Source organism: Fulmarus glacialis, unplaced genomic scaffold (genome assembly GCF_000690835.1).
Source record: "Fulmarus glacialis isolate BGI_N327 unplaced genomic scaffold, ASM69083v1 scaffold4276, whole genome shotgun sequence".
Lineage (NCBI taxonomy): Eukaryota > Metazoa > Chordata > Aves > Procellariiformes > Procellariidae > Fulmarus > Fulmarus glacialis.
Window position 1 is genome coordinate 1 of NW_009216090.1, and position 23,161 is coordinate 23,161.

A 23,161-nucleotide genomic window follows, 5' to 3' on the forward strand; every position below is an offset into this window, starting at 1 on the left:
GAGCAGCCGCAGTGGGGTACCGCCGAAGCAGCAGCCGCTCCAGTAGCCGGTAAGGCTCAATCTATAAATCCTGTCCTTAGTGCACACTTGTAGTTTATGGCCATACCCTTTACTGAAGGTAAAGCGGCCCTGGGTCAGCACCGCCGGCAGCCGCACCGCAGCGCTCCCGCTGCAGCTTCCCGCAGGGAAAGGCACAGACCTCTGAGCTTTGCTTTTCTTAAAGCACAACCTTCTTTTTATTCAATGTGACCAAAATACTTCAATATAGTTAGAGATTTTTAAATTTTTTTCCCCTATTAGGCTTTCCCAGACCAGGCCGGGCAGCCTGGTGCAGCGGTGCAATACTGGTGAGCTGGGGGAGCAGGATGAGGCCAGCAAGTTCAGGGGACGGTCCCCCCATCCCTCCAGATTTGTGCCCCAGGGTGCCTGTGAGCCCCCCAGCCTGAGCGTCCCCCAGCGAAGGCTGAAGACGGGTTATCCTAAAATAACAGCTATAGCTTGGGACCTCACCGTCACGCAATGGGCCCTGGCTCCCCCTCCCTGCCGGAGAGCCCCTCTGCTCCCCAGGGCCTGGCTCCCACCGCGGGGACATCGTGCCCACCGAGCTGTAGCATCTGGGGCTTGGGCTGGTTCCTGCCCGGCTCCCCGCAGGGCACGGGGCAGCCTCAGGACAGCGGTGAGGCAGGGACCGGGCTGCGTGGGGCAGGAGTCACCCACAAATAACCTCACGTGGCTGAAGAGGGTCTCCTGAGCACCCTCCAGAGAAGCTGAGGGACCAGAGCTGGTTCTTCTGCAGCTCTCAAGGAGCCGGGGGTCACCTGCGATGTGTTTAACTCGGCCCCGTCAGCGCGCCGAGGCCTGCGTGGGCCGGCTCCTGGCAGCGGAGCGAGGACGGGTCCCTGGGGGTGTTGTCGGCTCTCTTACGTGTTTATCTCTGCCGGTTGCACGTCTTAACGGGAGTGGGAGGAAGAGCCTCTGCACAAAGATGCTTTGTCCCCAAGAGGCTGAGCAGCCTCGGAGCCCTTCGCAGGGAGCAGCGCAGGGGCCGCCTGCTTCAAACCCTTGCGGAGGAGGAGGATTTGCTGCTCCCGAAGAGGCCGAGGGTGTTTCTGTGTGCCCTGGACCCCTGCGCTGCGGAGAGCAGCCACCCACAGCTCCTCTCTGCGCTGAGGAGCCCCCCTAGAACAGAGCACTGGCTTGGGGTATCTCAGCTCTTGCAGCCTCCTGACCTGCCTCCTCCCTCCTCTTCCTCACCAGCCAAGGCTGCAGGCTCCTAGGGTGCAGCTCCCGTGGGGCTGGACGCCAATGGCACCCCTGGGCTGTCCTGCCCGGAGGCAGCGCTGGGCAGGGGGAGCACAGTCGGAGGCAGAAAGCCGAGCGAGCCACGTGTCTGCCCCGGTGGCATCGCCCCCCTCCCACCCGCAGCCGAAGTCCCTCTGTCACCAGACAGCGGTTTCTGCCGTGGGCTCCCAAAGCCATCGCTCTCCATCAGCGGATTTTGCTCCCTGCAGGACTAGGGATTTTTTTTTCCCTGCTAAGACCCAAATTCCCAGGTTTTGCTTCAGATGTTGCCCACATGCTCCCTGCATCACAGAGGCGGATCCCTGCAGTCCATCCCTTTTCCGTTGATGCCTCCAGGTAAACTTTCCCCGCAGGACCACAAAGCTCTGCGAGGCAGGAAAACACATACGCCACTCCCAGATTCAATCCTCCGGTTTGCTTATGCTCTCGGATATCAAAGGGATCAAATTAAGCTCCTAAGAGCTGTTTCTAGCGATTGCTCAGTTATTAATGTTAGCGCATCACTGGCCGCTGCCGTCCCTGCTCGACAGACGTTAAGCCCAGAGAGAGGGGCGGGTCGGGGACCACTCACAGCCCCCAAAGCTGCAGCCCGCTGCAATTCCCCATTTCTGGTTTCTTTGCCAGATGTATGCATGTGTACACACACACGCGCGCACACGCACATGCAGCTTTTCAGGCTGTTATTTGGAAAACAAAGACCGACACTTTGCCTTTGGAAAGCTGACAGCAGGATGTATTTGGCCACAGGGTACAAGAAACAAAATATTTTCTAATTCTGTGCTGCGTTTAAGGGCAAACTACCCTGGGCTCATCTCACAGGATGGCCTGGCAAGGCTCACAGGTAGGGAAAAGCGGAAAACATGGGAAATTTTGGCACAGACGGGACATACCCAGTTTCTTCCAGAGCCTGTGAGCTCCCGCATACATACTCCCATAGGAGATTGGGTCTATCGGTACCAGCATGACTGAGGTTACAGGGAGAGGAGACAGAGCGGTGAGACTGGTGTGGGGCTGCTGGTGGAGTCCCTGAACGAGCTGGTAGGAAGAGGAGTGCTACTGGGGGAGATGGGGGGGTCATCATAGCATCCCCTGCTGAATTAATGTGTTTGTTATGCACCCCCCACGCCATCTTCTGAGCAGGACTCAGCTGTAGGGTATAATATTGCTGCATTTTCTGCAAGCTTTTTAGAGAAGAAATGCCCTGATCCAGACTCCAAAAAGTTGCAGCAGGAAGGAGGAAAGAGGGACAATGTCCCCAGGCAGCCCCGGCTCCAGCGCAGCTCCTGCCTGCATGGAGAGCAGCACTGCTGAGCCCCTTCGCAGCACCCAGCACTTCCAGCCCTGCCTGTTCGTTTCCCATCCCTGGAGCAGGTTTCGGGGCCGGGATGACGTTAGAGGCAAGGCTGGCAGCAGAGTCCGGGGCTGAGCTCGCAGCGGCACGTTTCACGTGTCTTGGCGATCTCAAAGTCACCTCTGTGGGCACACAGCCCCCGCGCCGAGGCAGGATTTCCTAAGCCCAAATGCAGCACAGCAGACCCCGCTCCGTCGTGCTGCTGGCAGCGTTGCACCCCAGGGGGACCCACCCCTTCAGCTGGGTTTGGGGGGGACCCTGCACCGCACCGGGGTGCCCCACGCCAGGGTCACCCCGGCTCCCGCTGCCCCGCACGGCACAGACACGGGGTCGGCACGCATTTGCTGCAGGGAGAGGAGCCCAGGACTGGGTGCAGACCTGCTGGGGAGCTGCTTGATGTGGGTGGGGGCACCCAGCGGAGCTAAATCTGCCCAGATCTGGCCCAATTTTATTGCCTTCCCCTTACTTTTGCCCTTTGGTGCTGATGGGCGGTGGGGAGAATCGGGCTGAGTGGCTTGAATTGGGCTCTGCGCGCACCAGAGGTTTGCACACGCGCGTGCAAAGCAGGGCCAGGACGCGGGTTGGAAGGGGAAAGCAAGGTGCTGTGCCAGGGGGACCCCAGTAGACCCCATACAGCAATGCAGACTGGGCGGTGGGGTCCAGACCTCCCATGGGGATCCACCATCCAGAGCCACCATCTCCAAGGCAAGGAGGTGGCAGTCGGGGAGGCCCGACCTCGCTGCCGCTCCACACTCGGGGCGGCAGCAAGGCTGGCCGTGCCCAGGGGGAGCCGGGTTTACCCCAACCTGCCCGCTCCGCTCTCCCATCCAGCCTTAATCCCCCCAAAAACGGCATTAACCCGGCGCCGGGAGCGGAGCGGGGCAGAAGCAGTGCCGCCGAGCAGACCCCCGGCTGCACCGATTTCAAGGACTTGGGGAAGGAAAGATGATAGAGGCCCCAAACCTCCCCCATGATTGTTGGATTGATTAAGTATACTGATGAAGACAGCAAGGTTAATACGCATGCCAGTGAATTATAACACTGTCAGCCTGTTAGCCAGGAGATTTTTCACGTTTCCATCAGCTGGCATCCCACACAGATTTTCAGGGTGACGTCCTCCCCTCCCGACCTCCCCGCCAGAGAAAGCGAGAGGAAAAGCCTTGGGTTTACTGACTTTTTCACTAAATCCGAGGGAGAGACTTTTTATCCAGAGAAAGCTAATGCAAACTGTTAGAGATAAATAAATGGAAGGGCTGCCTATAGTCTGGTTGGCTCACAGGGAAGAAATTTGTCTCACTTTAGAAAAAGGACCTGAAGGTATGGGGGCCATTGACTCATTCATTGTACTGTTATCTGCCAGGGAGGTTGTGACATCAGAGCAATTAAGACAAACTTTAGTCTATAAGTTCATGCCTGCAACCTCTATACTTCAAAAGAAGACAAACTATCCCTCCAAGGAAGGAAACAAAGTCTTTTCCAGGCTGCTTCCAAAGTAACATTTTGGATTTGCAGTTGTTCAGGAGGAATTTTTCATCACATGGGTTTTTTTAAGCTGCTGGTATATAATAAACTACCTGAGCTTTTCTTTTTTAGCAAAAGTTTATTTCTAATGCAAAAACAAGCAAACAAAAGCCCCAACCTCTCCCCCACCCAAGTCACACACACCAACTCTGCCTTTCACGGTCCTCCTCTTTTCTGTATTTGTTTTTTTAATAAGCGTCTGAACACAAGGACTGATCAAACCTGTGTCAGTCTGTAGTGGAAACGTTCACAGAAATTGCAGGAGTAACAAATACACAGCAGAGACATTGCAATCATTCTTTCTTTCACGGAAACAGCAAACCTGGGAGCCTTTGCTTGACCCATCGTGCAGCGACTCCGACGTAAGACAACAAGTGATCAAGGTAAAGCTGAGAAAGGCAAGACGCTTCCAAGCAAGCCACAAACTGCTGCGGTAAGAAGTAAAACCCTGCAGGCTGTTCTCTGGCCGTGAGGGCAAGTGGCAGAGCACGGCTGGGGCCCCTCTGTGCAGGCTCTCTGCCCCCCCCCAGCCCGTGGGATGCTGCGCAAGCCTGCGCCGTGGCCCCCAGCCCCCTCCTGCGGCACGGGCAGAACCTCACCCCCTCTCTGCTGCTGCTGGTTGCAAACTCCCCATGCCCGGGGCTGCTCTCCCTTTGTGGCCAGCGGCCGACAGCCCATCTTGGCCGTGCGCGGCTCTGGCTGGTGCTCACCCAGCGGAACCCCTGCTCCCTGTCTAGGAGAGCGCTGTCCTCTTTCACGTCACCTCTTTGCACCTCAGCAAAACCTTTCTGCATTTACGGAGCAGCCTGCAGTGCCCGAGCGTGGATGCTCTTTGCACACACCAGCGTGTTGTGTCTGTCTCCCCTGCCTGGCCCCCCCAGCAAACCCGAGCCGCAGCAGCAGGCGCCCGGGAGCGGAGAGAGGCACCGCCGGCCATTTGATAGCGTGATGCTGATCTATCTGCCGTGCTTTTACCCTGGAAGGGCAATCCCTCGCCTCCTCGCAGGATGGGCAAGTCAAGATATTTCTTTTTTTTGTTTGTTTGCTTTGGTTTTACATTTAAAACCAGCATTTTGTGGATGTCTGCACTCAAATACAGCCAACAACTCCTTACGAAATCCTCTGAACACTCAGCATGTCATTCGTACAATAGCAAAAGACTAACAGTTAAAAAATACTCTGGAGCCAGGAAATATACAATACATTCAATAACAAAAAAATAGAGATATAAAATACTTGCTTTAAGGCTGTGTACAGTTTAACTGAAGATAATCTGAGGACACTAGATTGCTCAGCGACAAAAGAAATGTGGGAAGAAAATTCCTTAATGTGGTGGTGAGGGAAAGGCAGCAACAAATATCCTGAAAGATTTTGTTGATGCTTCTAGAAAATATTTTTGTAAAATATGACCCAGAGAAACTGCGAGTCCGAAGCGCGGGGCTGGTACTGCTAGTCCGGGGTGAGCTGTTGTCTTGCGCCTTGCTGTGAGCCAGCCCAGCTCACTGTGGTCCTTGGGTCGATCGCCGTTCCTCAAGCATCCTGCACACCCACATGGACACAACTTCTGCATTCCCATCATTGTACTGCACGATGAATGGGTGGCCCTGGAAAGCAGGATAAGCAGAGTTAGCCAAGATAAACACAACCCTTCCCGTGAAAACCCAAAAAGGTTTGGTTTTTTTTGAAATTTTTTTTGGAAAAAATACATTGGAACATTCTGTGGTTACAGTCATAAAAATGCAATAAAGCAGTGACTGAAACCAGTGAACTTCCTCTTGGATCCGTATTATCCACGTACATTGTGCATACAGAGAAGGGAGGGCTGGGGGAACCCAGACTCTTTACTGAGGCCTTAGCCTAGCACTCATTGAAAATACCGATTTTTTTTTTTTTTTTTTAATAATGTTCCATTAGTTCATTGTGTTTTGAACCAGCTCCTTTCTAGGATGGCCTGCCAGGCGGTTCAACTTCTAAATGACATTTTGGTAAAAAGATATTCTGACAAAAACACTAATCTACCAGTCTGCTTGTAAAGGTCTGTGATCTGTTTGATTTTAAAGTTTCTCTCTTTAATAGCCCCCTCGTGCACCTCTTTCATGTGTATCAACCTAACGCTCTCCTTTGTCGAAAGGAAAGCGTAAGGGCAGTCTGTGTTCACCACCTGAACGACTTGGTTTGCAGGGCAGAGACTGAACCGTGCCACTCGCGTGTGAAAACAGGCAGCTGTATGAATGCCACATTCACTTATATTTGTGTTCTTGACTTTTATCAGTGGAAACCTTATGCCTTCCCCTGTAGCACAGGCATCCCTTAAACGAATGGTCCTACAAATTACCTAGGAAAAATATCCCTGCAAGTGTTAAATTCCTCTTGTTACTTGGTCATTGAGCTCTGTGCCTGCAGATGCAGCTGGACCAGGCGCCAGGCTCTGCAGCACTCACAGCGCCCATACGGAAAGGCATTTGTTCATGCACATACGTGCTAGTACATGTCAGTTGGAGTGATAAGTCCATATGGAAATGAAAATATCACCTAAGTGTAACTGAAACAGGTCTTCATGAGAAGCTCCTGTGGGAATTAAGTACGATGGAAAGAGGGATAACTATAAAATATTCTCAGCCATGAATTACACGGCTACTGCAGACACTGGAAGACTGTGTCTTAGACACCTCGGAAAATCAGAACAGCACCTCAGGATGAAACAAAAATATGGCCTGCCATTTCAGCAGCCAGCTTAGACAGCTCATGTCTCAATCTGGCCACATTCCTAGAGATGGGAACATGCCATCTTCAGATGAATCTCAAATGAAGTATAAAAATCCACAGGAAACCAAGTGCCGCAATTACATAAATGACTGAAAGAAAGCAATCGCCAGGAGAAACCATCACAGATGATGAAAACCTCTACTCCAAATCACTCAAAAGCAGCTCAGTTTTCGCAACACTAAACTTCATAGCTCTTGCAAACAACGCCTAAAAGTAATGAGAGTAGGTCTGCCGGGGAGCCTTTGGGGAGGGTGACGTACATGTGGGAATTACCAGCACGCGCAGCCCGACGCCAGCCGCAGCGGTGAACGACGGCAATCGGCACACGGAGAGCGAGCGCAGGTCTGACGCAGGGCCTGGGAAGCCTGGTGGTCGCTGGGTTAGGATGGCACCGAGCGGAGCAATGAAGCAGCACCGGGCTAAATAAAGCACAATAAATCCTCGCAGCATTAGCTCGAAGCAATAAAACACTCTGCGGGGCCAAGGCCAGCAAACGCAGGGGCCACAGGAATAAAATACGCCATTATCTACAAGAATTATGGAGGAAGCGTGAGATGGTGTTGCTTCAACTCTTTGGGATGGCTGGAATCTCAGCTGAAACTTTTTAGGGAGAAGTTTGAGATGTGGAGAGCCCTTCTTCAGATCCTACTGGGACCAGCTCAGTTGCCTTCCCAGTTAACCCCGTAGAGGAAAGATGGAAGGAATACTCTGGTGGAGTGACTTAGTCAAGCAAGAGGTCCACACCCGGAGAACATGACACACAGACCACGCCATGAAGAGTTACAAATGCCTCAAGTGTTTTATTTCACCACACTGGCTTTAGGTGCCCTGAAAGCTTCCTAACAGCCCTGGGCTGAGTTTCTTTGCAGCACGGGCTCCAGCCAGCCACAACCCCAGGACGTGGCAGAATGGCAGCTTTCCCCTCTGGGCATGCATCTGTGGGATGCTTGGCTGCACCTCCACAGGCTTCTGGCAAAGGCAATGCAAGGAAGGGGCAACGTAAGAGCCCTCGTGACCCAGCCTGCACACACGGAGCATCCTCCATCTCAGCAACTTCCCGGCGCCCAACATCTCAGCCTGAAAAGGGGAAGGGAAAGATGCTGCCGCTCTGCTGCGGAGGTGCCGATGAGCTCTGCCACCTTGTGTTTTAAGCTCAGAGAAGAAAACCAGCACATAGCAATCTCCATGCCAGTAGCATCCCCAAACTGGCAGCTATGGGTCCCTGCAGCCCATAGAGCTAGCACATTACTTTATTTCCTCTCACATCGCAATCTCTGCTGTACTCTACTGGTAGGGAAAACTCCAAATGTGGCTCGTTCACCGTGAAGATGGAGGAACACCATAGTAAGAGGCAAGACAGAGCTAATAAACACATAAAGGTGAACTCATCAGTAGTTGTTGGGAGCCAGTTCTCATTTCCATTCATGTCAAAGGACTAATTCCCACAGTTAAACTAGTGAGAGTTGAGGTGGTACAGCCCACAGACTTGAGACAAGAGGTGTATTAAGAGGAAAGGCTAAGATTAAAAAAAGGTGAGGGAGAGACCCAGAAAGCGGGGAAAAGAGGAGAAGCAAGTTTGCCTGTAAGCTAATAAAGAGCTGGGAGGTGGTAGGAGACACAGCTGCACCCGTCAGGACATTTTGTGGCTTAATCTCTCAGCTGTGAAACAGATCTTCCTTTGGAACTACTTAAATGAAACTTTTCCCCATCCATTCATCAAGAGCAGAGTGTAAGAGACTGCACAGGTTTATTCTGTGAGCCACACTACAAGCACGGCCAGATGCTGGTGGAGAGAAAATTTAAACAACCGTACCCCAGTCACCTCCCAACAAACCTCACTGCTGATCATCAGTGAGTATATGAATAATTTCAACAGCTGCTGGTGTAACCGCGAGAGCAAACCCCATGTCGAAAGGTCTGTTACGAACTGCTAGTGCAAGAACTACGCCATAGGCAGGGCACGGTGCTGGTGACCGGCTGTGCAAGGAGCACTAGGACCGGTCATACCCAACACGTGTTTCCTCCCCAGCGTTCATTCACTGCCCTGCAACGTCTATCGCGGCAACAGTCGGTATTTCAGCCTGGACAGGGAGAAGCTGCACTCCTGGGTTTCCTCTCCAGTATCAGCCTGACCTGGTCACGCCAGTGGTCTCCACTCCTTCTTGGATTTCTTTATTTTCCGGGTGCACACAACAGACAGCCTTTGGGAACACCTTACATTTGCACTGCAGGCTCTAACCCGATGGCTGCCCTGCTTTTTCCCCCAAGGAAAGCTTCATCCTGTTCAGTCTATAACTCAAATTTGATATAGGGAAAAAAAAAACCATGCCAAAAGTCTACAGAATCTAAAAAACACCACAGTGACTAGGGTGAAGCTACAACAGACACGGCACGGTTGCAGTCTGAAGAAAGCTCATGAGTTTTTCTATGTAAAACTCCTTTTGCGTGAAAGCCCGCAATACGTGTGGATGTGCACATCCCCCAGAAAACCACCACCGAGATGCCAAAGTCTGCAGATACAAGAGCACCCGACTCCTGCAAACCGGAGGCTGCAGCGGGACTCTCGTGTGATTACAGGTTTCCAAAGCGAAGTCAGTTCAAAGAACTTGCTTTCCCCTTCGCAGGTTTGTCAGTGCTCCTCACCAGGCTCCAGCTCCAAGCCCTTAATTTTATCTCCAGGCCTTTGAAATTGTGGGCAGCTGCTACCTGCCATTGCAGTCGACCTTTCCGAGTTTGCTCTTCGTAACTGCTACAGAAATAGATGTTTTCTCCCAGTATTCACTTTTTTGAAGCAAATTGCTTCCTTTCAGCCATTCTCAGCTGTAGACAGCAACTCTAAATTTGTCAGAGCGCTCTGAATTTCCGCTCCAGTCAGATGTGTGTGTGCTCACAGTCAGTCGTTGCTTGGAAAACGGTCCACCAAGGAAGAACATATCCAGAGGTACCAGAGTCCATTCCAGAGCTTTGAGGATGGCAGCGGACAGTTCAGCGCTACCAAGAGAAGACGGATGATCTTAAAATGATGCACTTAAGTACACAGATGCTTGCGGCACTGAGCATACGGACAACGTCTTTTTCCTTCCAACATCTGGCTATTAGAAATCTTTAGCTTTGGTCTTAAATGTCTAACATCAGGAACAACTCTAAAAAAAGACTGCACCCTCTTTTTTTTACCTCCTACTCCAGACATCCCACGTATGCTTGGGTTTCGCTGTTCTACTAAACAAATTCAATCCGAATTATTCCTGGGTTTACTTGATTCTTACCTATGAAAACAATTCAGGAGAGGGCACGATAGAGAACCCGGAGACAGGAGTCCTGGAGTTTATTCCCAAGATACCACATACTTTCCAGCATGACCTTCACACAGCTGCTTAACCTCCCTCATCCTCGTGGTTAAAAAGGGAATAAATGATTCTGCTCTCTCACGAGAGTGCTGGGAGAATCAGTGCAGGCGTGCTTTGCCCAGCACTTCGATATTTTTGGGTGCAAAAGGTGCAAGAGTAAGGTTTAGAATATTTTTTCAGTTGGAAAGAAACTACAATGATCATCTAGTCCAACTGCAAGGTAAATGCTTATTATAAGCAAGATAGCCTAGAAGTAGCTGTTTTGCCTCTTAAACAAAACAACAGTCAAGGCCACTAGTGAGAACTAGGGAAAAACCAGCAAGAGCCCACAGACAGGGAAGAGCAGATGCATTGGGGCAATTAAAAAACAGCTATTAAAGCCAGTCCGCTTCTCCCGTGAATCTCCTTTACGATGGAGGCTCCCTGCGGAGGAAGAGACCTCACACCCAGTATATCCTTGCATTTAAGCTACTCACAACACGCAAAGGGAAATTGCAGGCTATGTAAGGTTGAAAACGTCGGCTAGCCGTGCTGTTCACCCTATTTGCTTTGTTTTGTGAGGTTATTCCACTGAAGCCTGGGGTTTTACACACTCAGTTTTCTCCCTAGGAATAAGTTTAACTTGAAACTGCTGTTTAGATTTTCCTTGGTTTTAGACTATATTGCTCTGGGAAGGATTTTTCTCAGGCTGAAGAGATGTTTTTACGAGAAGCTGTTTTTCAGAATCTGGTGGTTGGTTTGTTGGTTTTATTTGTTCGGGGTTTTTTTTTGTTTCGGTTTTTTGTTCGTTTGTTCATTTCCTTTTTAATAGGGAATGGGAAAACAGAGATTTCCACCAAAGCTAAGACTACAGTGTCAGTGGGACCTGTCTTTGCAAATCTTGGTGGACATCCCATGGCATGTTCACGTCAGGCATTGAGAGCAAGGAGGTCGCAAGCGGCACAAGGATATACAATGTCCATGGACGGCCTGTGCGGAAGTCTACACCAAAACCACTTTGCTTCTTCTAATACCTGACCTCACTAGACCACACCTCGCTCGGCCTGCTGCAGTCATGCCTGCAACTGCAATAAAAACACATCAAAGAGCAAAACAGAATTGCGGGCAATGCACGAGTCCATCAAACTTGCCCTTGGCCTGCTTACAGCAACATCTGAAGTGAAAATGCACTACAAACTATGTGAGAGGGATGTGCAGGTGGCTTAGCATCCAAAAATGTCTCAGGGAAAACGTTTAAGATTTCCTCCAAAGTCTCTCCAACCACCGCGTTTGCACCAGCAGCAGTCTCCTCTGCTCTTAGCAACTTCTTCACAAAGTCACCCTGAGGGCTTCTCCGCATTTCACCAGTATTCAGCACCTAGTCCCCCATTCCCCCCTTTTCCAGCATCCAGAGTACTGCAACCGTTAACTCCTGCAGTCCAAAACATGCACGTCACAGAAAGCAGTGCCTTCAACTGGAGATGTCTTTGGAAGGGAGAGTGGAGAGAAGGGGCATGGAGATTAGATAGGGAAGGAAGGAAGAAGCAAAGGGAAAAAACCTCAGGTAAAAATCAAAACCGCTAAAGGAGAAATGCAGCTGCACCCTCCAGGTCTACTGCATGCCCAGGCTGCACGGGGCTGGGATAAACTGTCACCTCAAGAAAGAAAAAAATGATAGTCACAACAGCTTGGACACTATTAATAAATTCTGGCCACTGAGTGTTTCAGCCACAAATAAAAGTCCCAGCCCTGACTTAAACAGTGAGCAGTATGTTCTAAAACAAACACAAGCAACCTGCTGTACTTAAATATTACCATATAGATTTATTTTGCTTTGCGAGGTAACACTGAGGAAAGTTAAACGCGTGGAAGCTTGAAATGCATTTTCTGTTGCAGTGGCTGGTTTCTCACTGCCCTAGTGAGATGACACTCTCCGCTTGGTGTGGCGTGCATACCTTTTTTGCAGCATCCATCCATCACTTTTTTTGATGGGGAAGTTAGCTGGCTTCCAGCACAGCTCAGTCCTGCACTCACATCCCCCAGGGCAGCAGCAGAGTCGGGGTGCTGAGCTGCACCCAGCACCCCTGCTCCAACAGCACGTTAACGACAGCAGAAAGCACAGCTCTTGTACACTGGCACCTACGTCCACTGTGAATTGGCAAATAAGAGATTGACATTAAACCTTCCTTAGTAAAATCACTGTAATGGAGACTCTGCTCATGCCCCACCAGTGATGGTTCAGCCAACATCTGAGTCTCAGTAACCACAACACTGACAGGCGTAATCACGGAGGGAAGCATGACACCAAGGAAAGAGACGCTCATGAGAGGAGCCCGAAGGTATTACAGGACGTCCCCATGACAGAGCTGATCCCATCCCCGCGCACTTCATGTTTGCTCAGACTTCTACGCACTTTCATTACAAAGCAGTAACTACCTCCTTGCCAATTCTTAAACACTGAGCCTTAAAAATACCTGGCAATCAGTATGTCCAGCAGACCCAAGCAGCATAAAGTATGTTGAAAAGCCACCACCAAACAGCTCCCCATGCCTGCCTTACCCCGGCCGGGGTCTGGCTCGCTAGGACACACAGCAATTTCTGCAGCCGAGGGGACGCGGCCGCCGGCGAGCGCAGAGCAGCTTGGAGCCGAAAAGGTCAGGCAGGACGGGGCCAGGGATAGTCCCAGAGTGAGTGTCAGCCAGCCTAATTTTGTGTGTCAACTCCGAAAATTAGATAAACAATGACAAACCAGGCTTTTTAAATGAACTTGTCTCATCTCATTCTCTTGATAAAGGGTACATTTCTCAAGTTGCAGTGTCCCACCAGACAGGTTAACTCTTTCAAAGGGGAGCGCCTTGCAGAAGGTGATGTAAATGATTTAAATATCTGACATGAAATTAAAAGGGCAGTGCCCCCCTGAACACACAGCCCTGGTAATTCAAACTCATTGCTCACAAGCCATCAATCATTTAGCCCAGTCAATTAAATTGCCATTATTCAAGGGTAAAAGTTCTGTAATTTTACCTACCCTTAAAACTCAGCAATTTGCTTTCATGGCCTTCTCCTCTGGCCTGAGAAATCTTCGTTTCTGATATTAACCCACCCAGAGCTTATTGCAACAGACTTCACATCGCGTCCTCGGCACAACTGCAGACCTATGGGCCTTTTGCAGCACCAGGTGCCCACGTGCAGCTCTGCTCCGGATCTACTCGCCGGCATTGCTGGTAGGAGCGAGGGTGACCTGTCCAGGGGAGACAGAAGTCCCCCTGGGACACAGCCCTAATACAAGACCTGTGCATCACCCACAGCCCCAAATCTGGGCTACCTGAATCCTTTCAGCTATTTAATCTAATGCATACGTAACAGTTTACACTGCCTCTCATACACAAGTCCAAGGAAGATGAAAGCTTCACTGTGCTACAAGAGACTACCCCATAAATAGGCTCCTCTGCCACGGACTTTAAAACACTCGCGTTTGGATAGCACAAAGGAGGTTTAGGCCAACGCTGAGGCTCCTAAACACTGCCGAAGGACAGGCAGACAATAAATAACATCCCTTAAGCAATGCTTCTGTGATTTCAGAGGACTGGAGCAGTAAGTTCCTGGGGCACTGACCTCTCGTTGTGGTTTAACCCCAGCCAGCAACTGAACACCACATAGCCGCTCGCTCACTCCCCCCCCGGTGGGATCGGGGAGAGAATTCTCTGATCAGGGAGAGAATCAGGAAGGCAAAAGCAGGAAAACTTGTGGGTTGAGATAAAAACAATTTAATAATTGAAATAGAACACAATAAAACAGTAGTAATAATAATAATAACAACAACAATAATAGAACATACAAAGCAGGCGATGCACAACGCAACTGCTCACCACCCGCCGACCAACGCCCCAGCCCATCCCCGAGCCAGACCACGCCTCCTAGTTTATATACTGAGCATGACGTCATATGGTATGGAATACCCCATTGGCCAGCTGGGCTAGCTGTCCCTGCTATGCTTCCTCCCACCTTCCAGTGCACCCGGCAGAGCATGGGAAGCTGAAGAATCCTTGACTAGTGTAAGCACCACTTAGCAACAACTAAAACATCAATGCACCATCAACATTCTTCTCGTATCAAACACAAAACACAGCATTAGAAATAAAATTAACTCTATCCCAGCTGGAACCAGGACACCTCTCTTCCTCTTTTCTCCTCCATGGCAAGAAAAGCTGAGCCCTGACTTTCAATCCTGCACGGCCAAGGCCAGCGCCGGCTGCGCCGTCGAGGCACCACGTGCCATACTGCTCACAAGGTCTGGTGGAGCACCACCGCTGCTCCAACGCCACGGGCAGAACCGGCAGAGCCAACACAGGCTACGGCCGCTGCCGCAAACACTTGGGGGCTGCCTGTCGACATGCTGAAAGCCCGTCTTCCCTGCAGCCAGGAGCGAGCTGCAAAGACAGACGTTAACATAAACCCTATCAATACAGAGGAGGAAGGAGGGACACCATTAGAGGGACCAAGGTCTTATGTTAATGACTATATGACACCCAAATGTAACCACAACACCTAGCCAGTTAGAAATGACAATAAAAGACTCCATGCTTACGCAAGGTATGTCAGAAAATAAGCAGCATTGCTGTTGGTTGCAACAGTGCCATCCTTTTAATGTTCTCTTGTACAGAAATCCTCCCAGACTGTGCAGTTAAAGGACTGTGCTCCATTTATTACAAAGAAGCACAGACAAATTATGCATTTCATTTAAAAATTTGAATTCAGCATAACAAAAACCATAATAAAAAGATCCCAACTGTTGCAGACACAGACTATCAAGACGATGGCAGTGCCCTTAGACAGCATTTCAAATACAGTTTATTAGCGTGTGATATGAAAAGGGTATTTTTATTGCATGATATAATGCAATGGGACCTTGGGCGCTCTGCAGAAGGACCTTGCACTCAGAAGTGTAATGAACCCATAGTCCAAAAAACATTATACTGTACATTAACCTATCATTAATGGCACATTAGGGCTAGGGGCATTGCACGCTTGCTGGTCAGGGCTCCATCAGGACAGTATGGAGGAAACCACAGTCTTCACAGGCTTAAAACAAATAGAGAAAATAAATATTACTGATGGCTACAGGCTGCTTTAAAGGAAGCTCACTCTCCGCTTAACATGCAATTTTGATGCTATTTTTTAAAGGGGGGGAAGGGAGAAGACAATGCAGCAGTTTATTAGGCAATATTAGAAATGGCACATCACTGCTTTGCAGCATTGAATGTCTCCGTGGTGCATCAGATGCATCAACACAGAGCTCTTCTTGCACAAAACATGGCACCTCTGAGCACTGGGGCACCTTTTAAGAATAAAATGAAAACTGGAAACCTGCTCCCCTTCCCTGCCGTTCCCTAATCCCTGATGACACTGTTAAGGCTTCCCTGGCAGTAGGAGTTGAGACCTAGGGAAAGCATCCTCTGACCCAGCTCTGCACAGCCCCATCACTGCCCGCAGGATACCTGGGACCCATCTGCTTGCATCTGCACCCATTTCCACCCCACCCCACCACATCTGAGAGCCATTTAGCAGAACTCCAGCCTGTGTCTACAGTAACTCAGCACAAAACATGACCAAATCACGACACTTGTTACGCTCCTCAATCAGTTGCGATGTCCCATGCCTTCCTCCACTGGAGGTGCCCTCTGTGTTCAAAGGCAAGCTTGATCAGATGGCCACAGTGCAAATGCTAAATCAGAAAAGCCTGGCTGGCATCTCATCCCTAGCTGGCTGAAGGAGCACAAGCCCTGCAATCCTGGAAAATAAGAACTTGGCTGTAAAACAGTGCACCACAGTTATCATCCCAGCTAGTTCTCCAATTGCTACCGATACGTCCATGCTATTTACAGCTCTTGTAATTAACTGAGGGCACTTACTCAAGAGGAAATTCTTGCCCATTCACATGTTTAATAGGAACACAAGTCGGACCTCCAAAAGGACAAATACAAACCTCAGCTCTGGAGCTGGACTATCTTGCCAGGACACCTGGAGATATGAAATGCTTGAGTAACCCAAAACACCCCAGACTGACCCTGTGTCCCCCTCTAGTGACCTCAGCACGTATAAGATTTCATCACTCTACCACTGCCTCTAGTAGTGGAGAATTTTACATCTAGAACTCCTGCCTCCAAGGACAAGCCAAACTAAATGCTGTTCTAATTATCTGTGCTAGCTATCCACAAGGCCGATTTCTGCTCCCACAGCCAGGAATAGCAGCGAGGAATCCTCAGGCCAATACTCTATTGCCGACTCCCAACACATTGTTAATTCACAGGCACAGAAGGTGTCAGAGTCCTCCTCAGAGCTGCTCCATGCAGCTGGCTTCCCTCCATCGCTCGCTTCTAAGGCTTGAGTGGGGTACAAGAGTCTGAAGGCTTCAGATACTCGCATTGATCCATGGAGATAGAATATATACAGGGGTGAAAAGAGCTTGCAAGACACGTTTTAAGTGTGATCTGGCTGTTGCATCTCTTGTTTTACTTTTGCAGTTTTAGGATGTGTTTTGACCATGGGACTGACTCATGGGATTAGAAGGGTGAGTGCCTGAAGTGCCTGCAACAGCAGTGACTGGGAGGCTTAGCATGCGTGTCTAGAAAGCATGCCCCCAGTGTCCCAAAGCTCCAGCAAGGTCAACCCTTGCTTTGAGAGACACTCTCCTCCAGAAATGAAGCCTCCTCGCCTCTTCCATGTGGCACCTGCAGCGATGGGACCGCATATGTCAAATCACAGCAAGTTTAACCATAAAGTACCAGCTTTTCCTATGTACTTGCATGGCTGTGTATGATCTGGGACCAAGTGTTGACTGGCCCAATTCTCTCTCCCAGTTCCTATGCTCAGAATAGTGACTATTCAGGGCAAGGACTGCCTCTCGCTGTGCTTGGTGAGGAATTCAGCATCCCTGAGAGCCTGTTCTTGGCTGGCTGCTAGAGTGAAATCTCCCGCAGCAGGGGCCAAAGACACAGTGCTTCAATAGATCTGCAGGAGCCTGCAAAGCTGCGTGGCACAAGCAGGCTGAGGGCACAGGGACTCCCAAGAGCCAGAAGACAAAAGCACCTAGAAGGTAATGTTTTCACAGAATTTCCCAGCCCCATAAGGACATCACCTGTAGCTTCTGCCAGCTCAGAGAGCAGAAAGGACCGATTTGTCGAGAGAACGGTGAGGGTAGCAAAGAGGGCCAGAAAGCCGCATCGATCGGTAGCGTTTTCTGGGCGGAGATGAAGCTGGGACAAGAACACACCCATAAGCAAAATCAAGTATCATTAGTCTCCTTGAAGTTTCTGCTCTCTTTCCTCATTCCTTATTCTGCGCAGCTGGCAGCACAGCCCCAGCCTGCTAAACAGTTCCACGCAGAGTGTCGGGAAGTGGTGAGTTTTGTTTGTTACACGGCCTCCCTAACATACACTGTAATTAAAATGTTGATTACTAAACAGTTTAAATATGTGACAGACAATGCAGTTAAAGCCTACAGTTAGGTCAATATGTGATTTAGATTTGCCATTTAAAAACTCTCATTTAAATTTTGCATACATTAATCACTACCATACTTCAATGTTCTGATATCCACCTGACTACACTATTAAAATAAAACTTGCTGCCCCAGGGAAATCCTACTTATTCTTAATTGTTTCGAGGCTTTGATGGGCTTTTAATCTAAGATTAATTTATGCAATTTTAAATAACTCTTCTTATGATTAATAAGCTTGAAAATTAAAAGGAGTCTAAAGCAATTATAATGAGCATTTGGTCATAACCTCATTAGGAGAAGGAGTGAAGGATACAGCTCTGGAATTCTTACAAGACTACAATTTAAGGTTACTTTCAGAGGAGTCAAACATAGTTCTTGAAATTGCAAAGGCAGATTAGCCTAGGTCAGTGTTAGAACTATGGCTATCTAGATTAGCACACTAATGATTTTATCCCTCCGATGAGATTTAAGATAGTGAAAAGATGATACAAAATGTATCAAAATAAGATAAATGGGTAACACTACTAAGCGGTGAAGTCTTGGAGCTATATTTCTTGTTTATCCTTTTTTTTGAGAAGGATTCCTTTCGCGGGGTGTTTTTTTGCATATTATTTATCTATTTGTAGATTAACTTTTACCAATGCACTTTTACTTTTTATATGATAATCTTAATTGCAAGTGATTTTCGGCTGGTTTAGTAGTTTTGTTGAGGCACCAAAATTCTGCTGCAATTTAGAGAATTTGTCTTTAAGCAACGGCAGTCCCCACACATATCGGATAGACCAAGAGGAAGAACAGCTTAACTTAAACCTGAAAACCTTAACCTGAAGAGGAACTGTCCACACATCACAGCTGAATTTCCTTTTTTAAACAGCAGTACAGATTATCCATTATGATTAAAATCCTTTTTTCAACATTGGCCATAGCCAAACAACGTGCTGGTGGTCCTTAAAAACACTCCTCAGAGACCCCTTGTGCCCTTGACTGATGTGTTCAGGCTGGCAAATCATCATCAGACTCAGGGTCAAGAGGGATTTTTTTTTCAGGTCAGATTAGCAGGATTCAGTGCAGCTCCTCTGAATTCTGTAGCGAGGACCCGACTTCGAACAACTCAATCCCCTCCTACTGCAGGACCCCAGGGCGTGCGTGGGTGGGTACATGGATAGCTCTGACTTCTGCTGTTCTCCTTCTGTGGCATATACTAGTCTTAAATTTACTACAGAGTTTTGGTTTTGGCTGTGGCACAGAGGAGTCTATTTGCCCATCTGCAGATCATTCTTTCCACAGCAGTTTTGCTTTTGATATTTGCTGTTAAACTGATAACTGTACTTGGCATGCTCCTTGGTGCTTAGCTAACAAAACGAACTAACTCCCAGCAACGGTATTTTTTGTGTGATGACTCTTAAAAAAAACTAAGGCAACCGAAATATAATTGGAGCGTGCTTTTGCAAGTGCCGCTGAGGTTAAGAAGAGCTGTAGAAGAGGAATAGAGAGAGTGGCCCAAGGCTGATAAGAGTATGTCAACATTAGCAAGCTGTCGACAACAGAAGCAGATCCACAGAGTGAAACGGTTGGTGCAATGTTTCAGGGATGGAAGAGCTTTTACTTTTGACCAGCTCTGGTCTGGTCTGCGGACACAGCGCCCATTAGTAGCTGGAGCTCATTAGGTGTGTGCCTGGAGCACATCTTCTGATTTGGTTTCATTTGAAATCGATTCAATTCATGAGCTTCAAGACCTGTCTGTGATGAGAATGAGAGAGTGGTAGCTCTGAAAGAGTAGGAGATTCATACCGAAAGGGCACACCTGACCTGTACGCTAATGTTAATGTAGATGCACCTGCAGAAGTGTCCAGCTCAGGCCTCACTGTGAGACAGGATTGGTCTCGCTGACACCAAACAGAGCTAGTCAGACATTAAAAGCTGATGTAGGATTTCCTTCAAATGGGGGTCTAAGTGTTCCCCTGGACTGGGGAAGAGGGGTGGAAAAAATAGTTGTTGTCTCCAAGTTTCGAGAAACTGGTTTCTACTGACGGGGGAAAAAAAAAAAAATCACTAAGCTGGAGTAAAGTTAAACAACCTCCTAAACGTTTTTCACCCAAACCTTGGAGTAGAAAATGCTGTGTGCATACTCACACGTGCGCGCACACACACACAAATAACAACAATGAACAAAACCAAAAAAAACCCAGAAAATGATCTGTCTGGAAGAAAAAAGGGAGAATGAAACAGCCCGCACTTCGCTAGCATTTCCGTGATGAAGTTTCTGCAAATGAACAAGTTGTTTTTAAAAGTACTCCGTACAATTATATTGCATTACATGCCTACACACCGTCTGCATCTAGTGCAAAATAACATCCCCGTGTTTGCCAGGTTTAGTAAAGAGACTAAATAAAGCAAGTATTAAATCATCAAGCATGAACATACTGTCAAATCACCCCTTCTCAGGAGCAGAAAAAGCACAGGTATAAAACGACGTCCGAATAGACGTGCGGAGCCCTGCTGAATACACAGAGAAGGCGGCAAAATATATCACCACTAGTTGGCTTGGGAAAAAAAAAAAATTCCTTTGAATCTCTCACAAGGTCACTGAACAAACGACCGAGGCCACGAAAACCATTTCCATTCTCAGACTTGTATTTTAATGCCACCGTTCCCTACCGGGAGCCTTTCCCCAGTGGAAACCCCGGCTCTCTCCAGCCGTGCAGGCAGACGCCGGCGGAGCCGTCCCGATTTACACCAACCGAGCATTTACCCCAGCATCTCCCATTAAATCCAAACAGGCAGATGCACATTTATGGGACAATGAACTTTTCCACGGCTGCGGCTCGTCGTGCTTTGCTATTATGGCCTTAATAAACCTGCGCATTCCCGTGCTGCGGCAGCTGCCTTGGGTGGGAGCGCGAGCAGCCGGCTCCGGAGGAGAGGCCGCAGCTTAAAAAAAAAAAAAAAAAAAAATCATGTTTAATTTAAAAATTAGAAACTGGAGCAGGCTGTGAGCACAGAGGTTGATTGAAACAAAATTTAAATTCCTGTCAAGCCCATTTAAACACAGGGGCCCTTCATAGACAATTAGCTGCTCCCTGTGAACGCTGAATAAACTCGGGCCTGGTCACTGTTAGAAGAGAGCAGACCTACTGTGAGGAGCTGGAAAAAAATTAACTAAAATCAGGCTGTATGAAATATTTAGCCTCCCAGTTTATCACAGGGGTTTGGAAGTGTAAACAAGACAAAAATCGATTCCTCGGTGCCCTCCAATCAATCCCCCAAAATGGTTAGGGCATCTGTTTCTGCTAAATTTTGTTTACTCTGGCAGATTTGCCTTAATTGCAGTTGTTTATCTCCCATTGTCCCCGGGGCCCTAATCTCCCGATTACTAATACTTAACACTCATTTCACATCTAAAGCTACTTCTAATCCTCAACAGGTTTCTGGGGCTCTTAAAATTATTGAAACGGCGGAGACGGGAGATGCAACCTCTTTGTGAAAGGCACATTTTCTTATCTACTACCAGCTGGGTCCAATCATCACCAGGGATGGCTGCAACAAAGGTGCTAAAAGGCTCTTTCACAGGCACTGCTGCTCCGCTGGGGATTCAGCGGATAAAAAAGAGCTTTGATGGGGAAAAAAAAAAAACGAAAACAACAAAAAAAAAACCCTGAACAAGAGGGCTATAACAGTCCAGCCAAATAAAGTTACTGTCATAATCAAATGCTGTCAATCACAATGAAAATCCAATTAAAAATCTTTCAGTGCGGCCCTCTTAAGTAGAAAAATGTCCCCTATTTATATGCGTTTTTGTCAACCGCAGAAATTAGAAAGTAGTATTAATTGATTTTTTACTACTTTAGGCCCTGATCCTCCAGCTGAATTTCTGCGGATGCAAGAATCAACCGGCACAAATCTGATTAAGGGATTTGAGGCATAATGCACACAGGTCACTAAGAAGCCATATCTGTATCTCCTGCATTATACTCCGCTTATTCATAGGGAATTATTACTCTTATTTAATACTGCAGGAGCGGCTTGAGGTGCCAATCAGAATAGAGACCCTCAAGTAGCTGGTACCACACAAATGCCAGCATTTTAATCCTTGCAGTGCGTTTGAATCCATTCAAAATTCCAATTTTATTATACAAATAAATATTGTACATAGATTTCAACAGTCGCCTGTTAGAGCAAATTCCTTGACGAATTTGGAATGAACAGGAAGGACAATATTCTGGGAATTAAATATATGGCTCTTATTTTGGAACTGTTAACAGATTTTTTAATGTTTTTTTTTTTTTTTTTTAAATATGGAGGGAAGACAGCTGACATAAAAATATCAACAAGACAAATGCAAAACTTCTCAATGTATCATAATTGAAAAATCTGCAGTTCTGCTACCAAAATGAGTGAGATGTAAATATTTGTCTCTGTGTCTGGAGAACTACAGAACAACCAGCAGTGCCAAATGAAACATTTGCTCAAATTAAACTGCAAAGCCCAGGAGACTCAAGTAACCAAAAATATTAACCGTATCACTCTAAGCCATTGCCAATTTGTTTTTGTCCAATTTCCTTAGATTTTTCAATACTTCTTTGAGCCAACTCAAGTTAAATTTCTTTTCACATCTCACTGGAAAGTGCTAGTATATTGTGTGGGTTTAGGGCATGTTAGAAAGTCAGATGTCCACATTTTCTGTAAAAAGTCAGTGGTCATATGAGCAATGGGACTGCAGAAGACAGTGAATGAATCTAACACCTTAAAACTCTAACGCTCACAAGTTAACCTTGTCACAATCTTAGTCTTCTGCAATTGCTGAATTTAGTGACACTGATATAATGTATTTCTCCATTTCGATAGCTGATTTCTCAAGTGACAAAGAGCAGCAAATCATACCCCTAAGGACAGAGACCGCTTCTTTTCTTTTTTTTTTTAAGAGAGAAGGAAAGAGAGAGGGGGAAAGATCCATAACCCACCTTTCCCCACTTCAGCTGAGCAACATAGCCACCTGAAAGAATACATTTTTTTTTCTCCAACTCTTGAGCTGCCCTGAGCGAGGAAGATGATGAACACACAGTAACAAGAGCATCCGAACCCTAGTGGGAAATCCTAGCATCAATGAAGTCAATATAAATTTTGACATTGCCTCCAATGGATCCAGGATTTGATCCAGAACTCCTTATCCACTGTACGTCTGAATTGATAGATTGCAGATACAGTTTAATATTTATCATATTTACAACAGCAAAAATACTTGGCTCTGTACGTTTTTGCTTGGGAAATCAGGAGAGAGCCCCCTCCTTCACATCTGGAGTGTTTTGGTGTCTGTCAGAATTTCTGCTTGTCACGGGGTGAATAACTGGGATCATTGTGACAGAGGAGAGTCTAAATGTTTGCAAACAAAGCTAT

The 23,161-nt window shown here is 47.9% G+C and overlaps 1 protein-coding gene across 1 annotated transcript in view; it reads right to left on the reverse strand.

Annotated features, from left to right (window-relative positions):
* Nucleotides 1-5,660: 5,660 nt before the first annotated feature.
* Nucleotides 5,661-23,161, reverse strand: part of MAP2K5 (mitogen-activated protein kinase kinase 5) — a 131,459-nt gene continuing 113,958 nt past the window's right edge. The window contains exon 21 of the mRNA XM_009579158.1: nt 5,661-5,778. Coding sequence (XP_009577453.1) covers nt 5,674-5,778 — 105 coding nt within the window. The 3' untranslated portion in view covers nt 5,661-5,673. The remainder of the gene's footprint in view (nt 5,779-23,161) is intronic.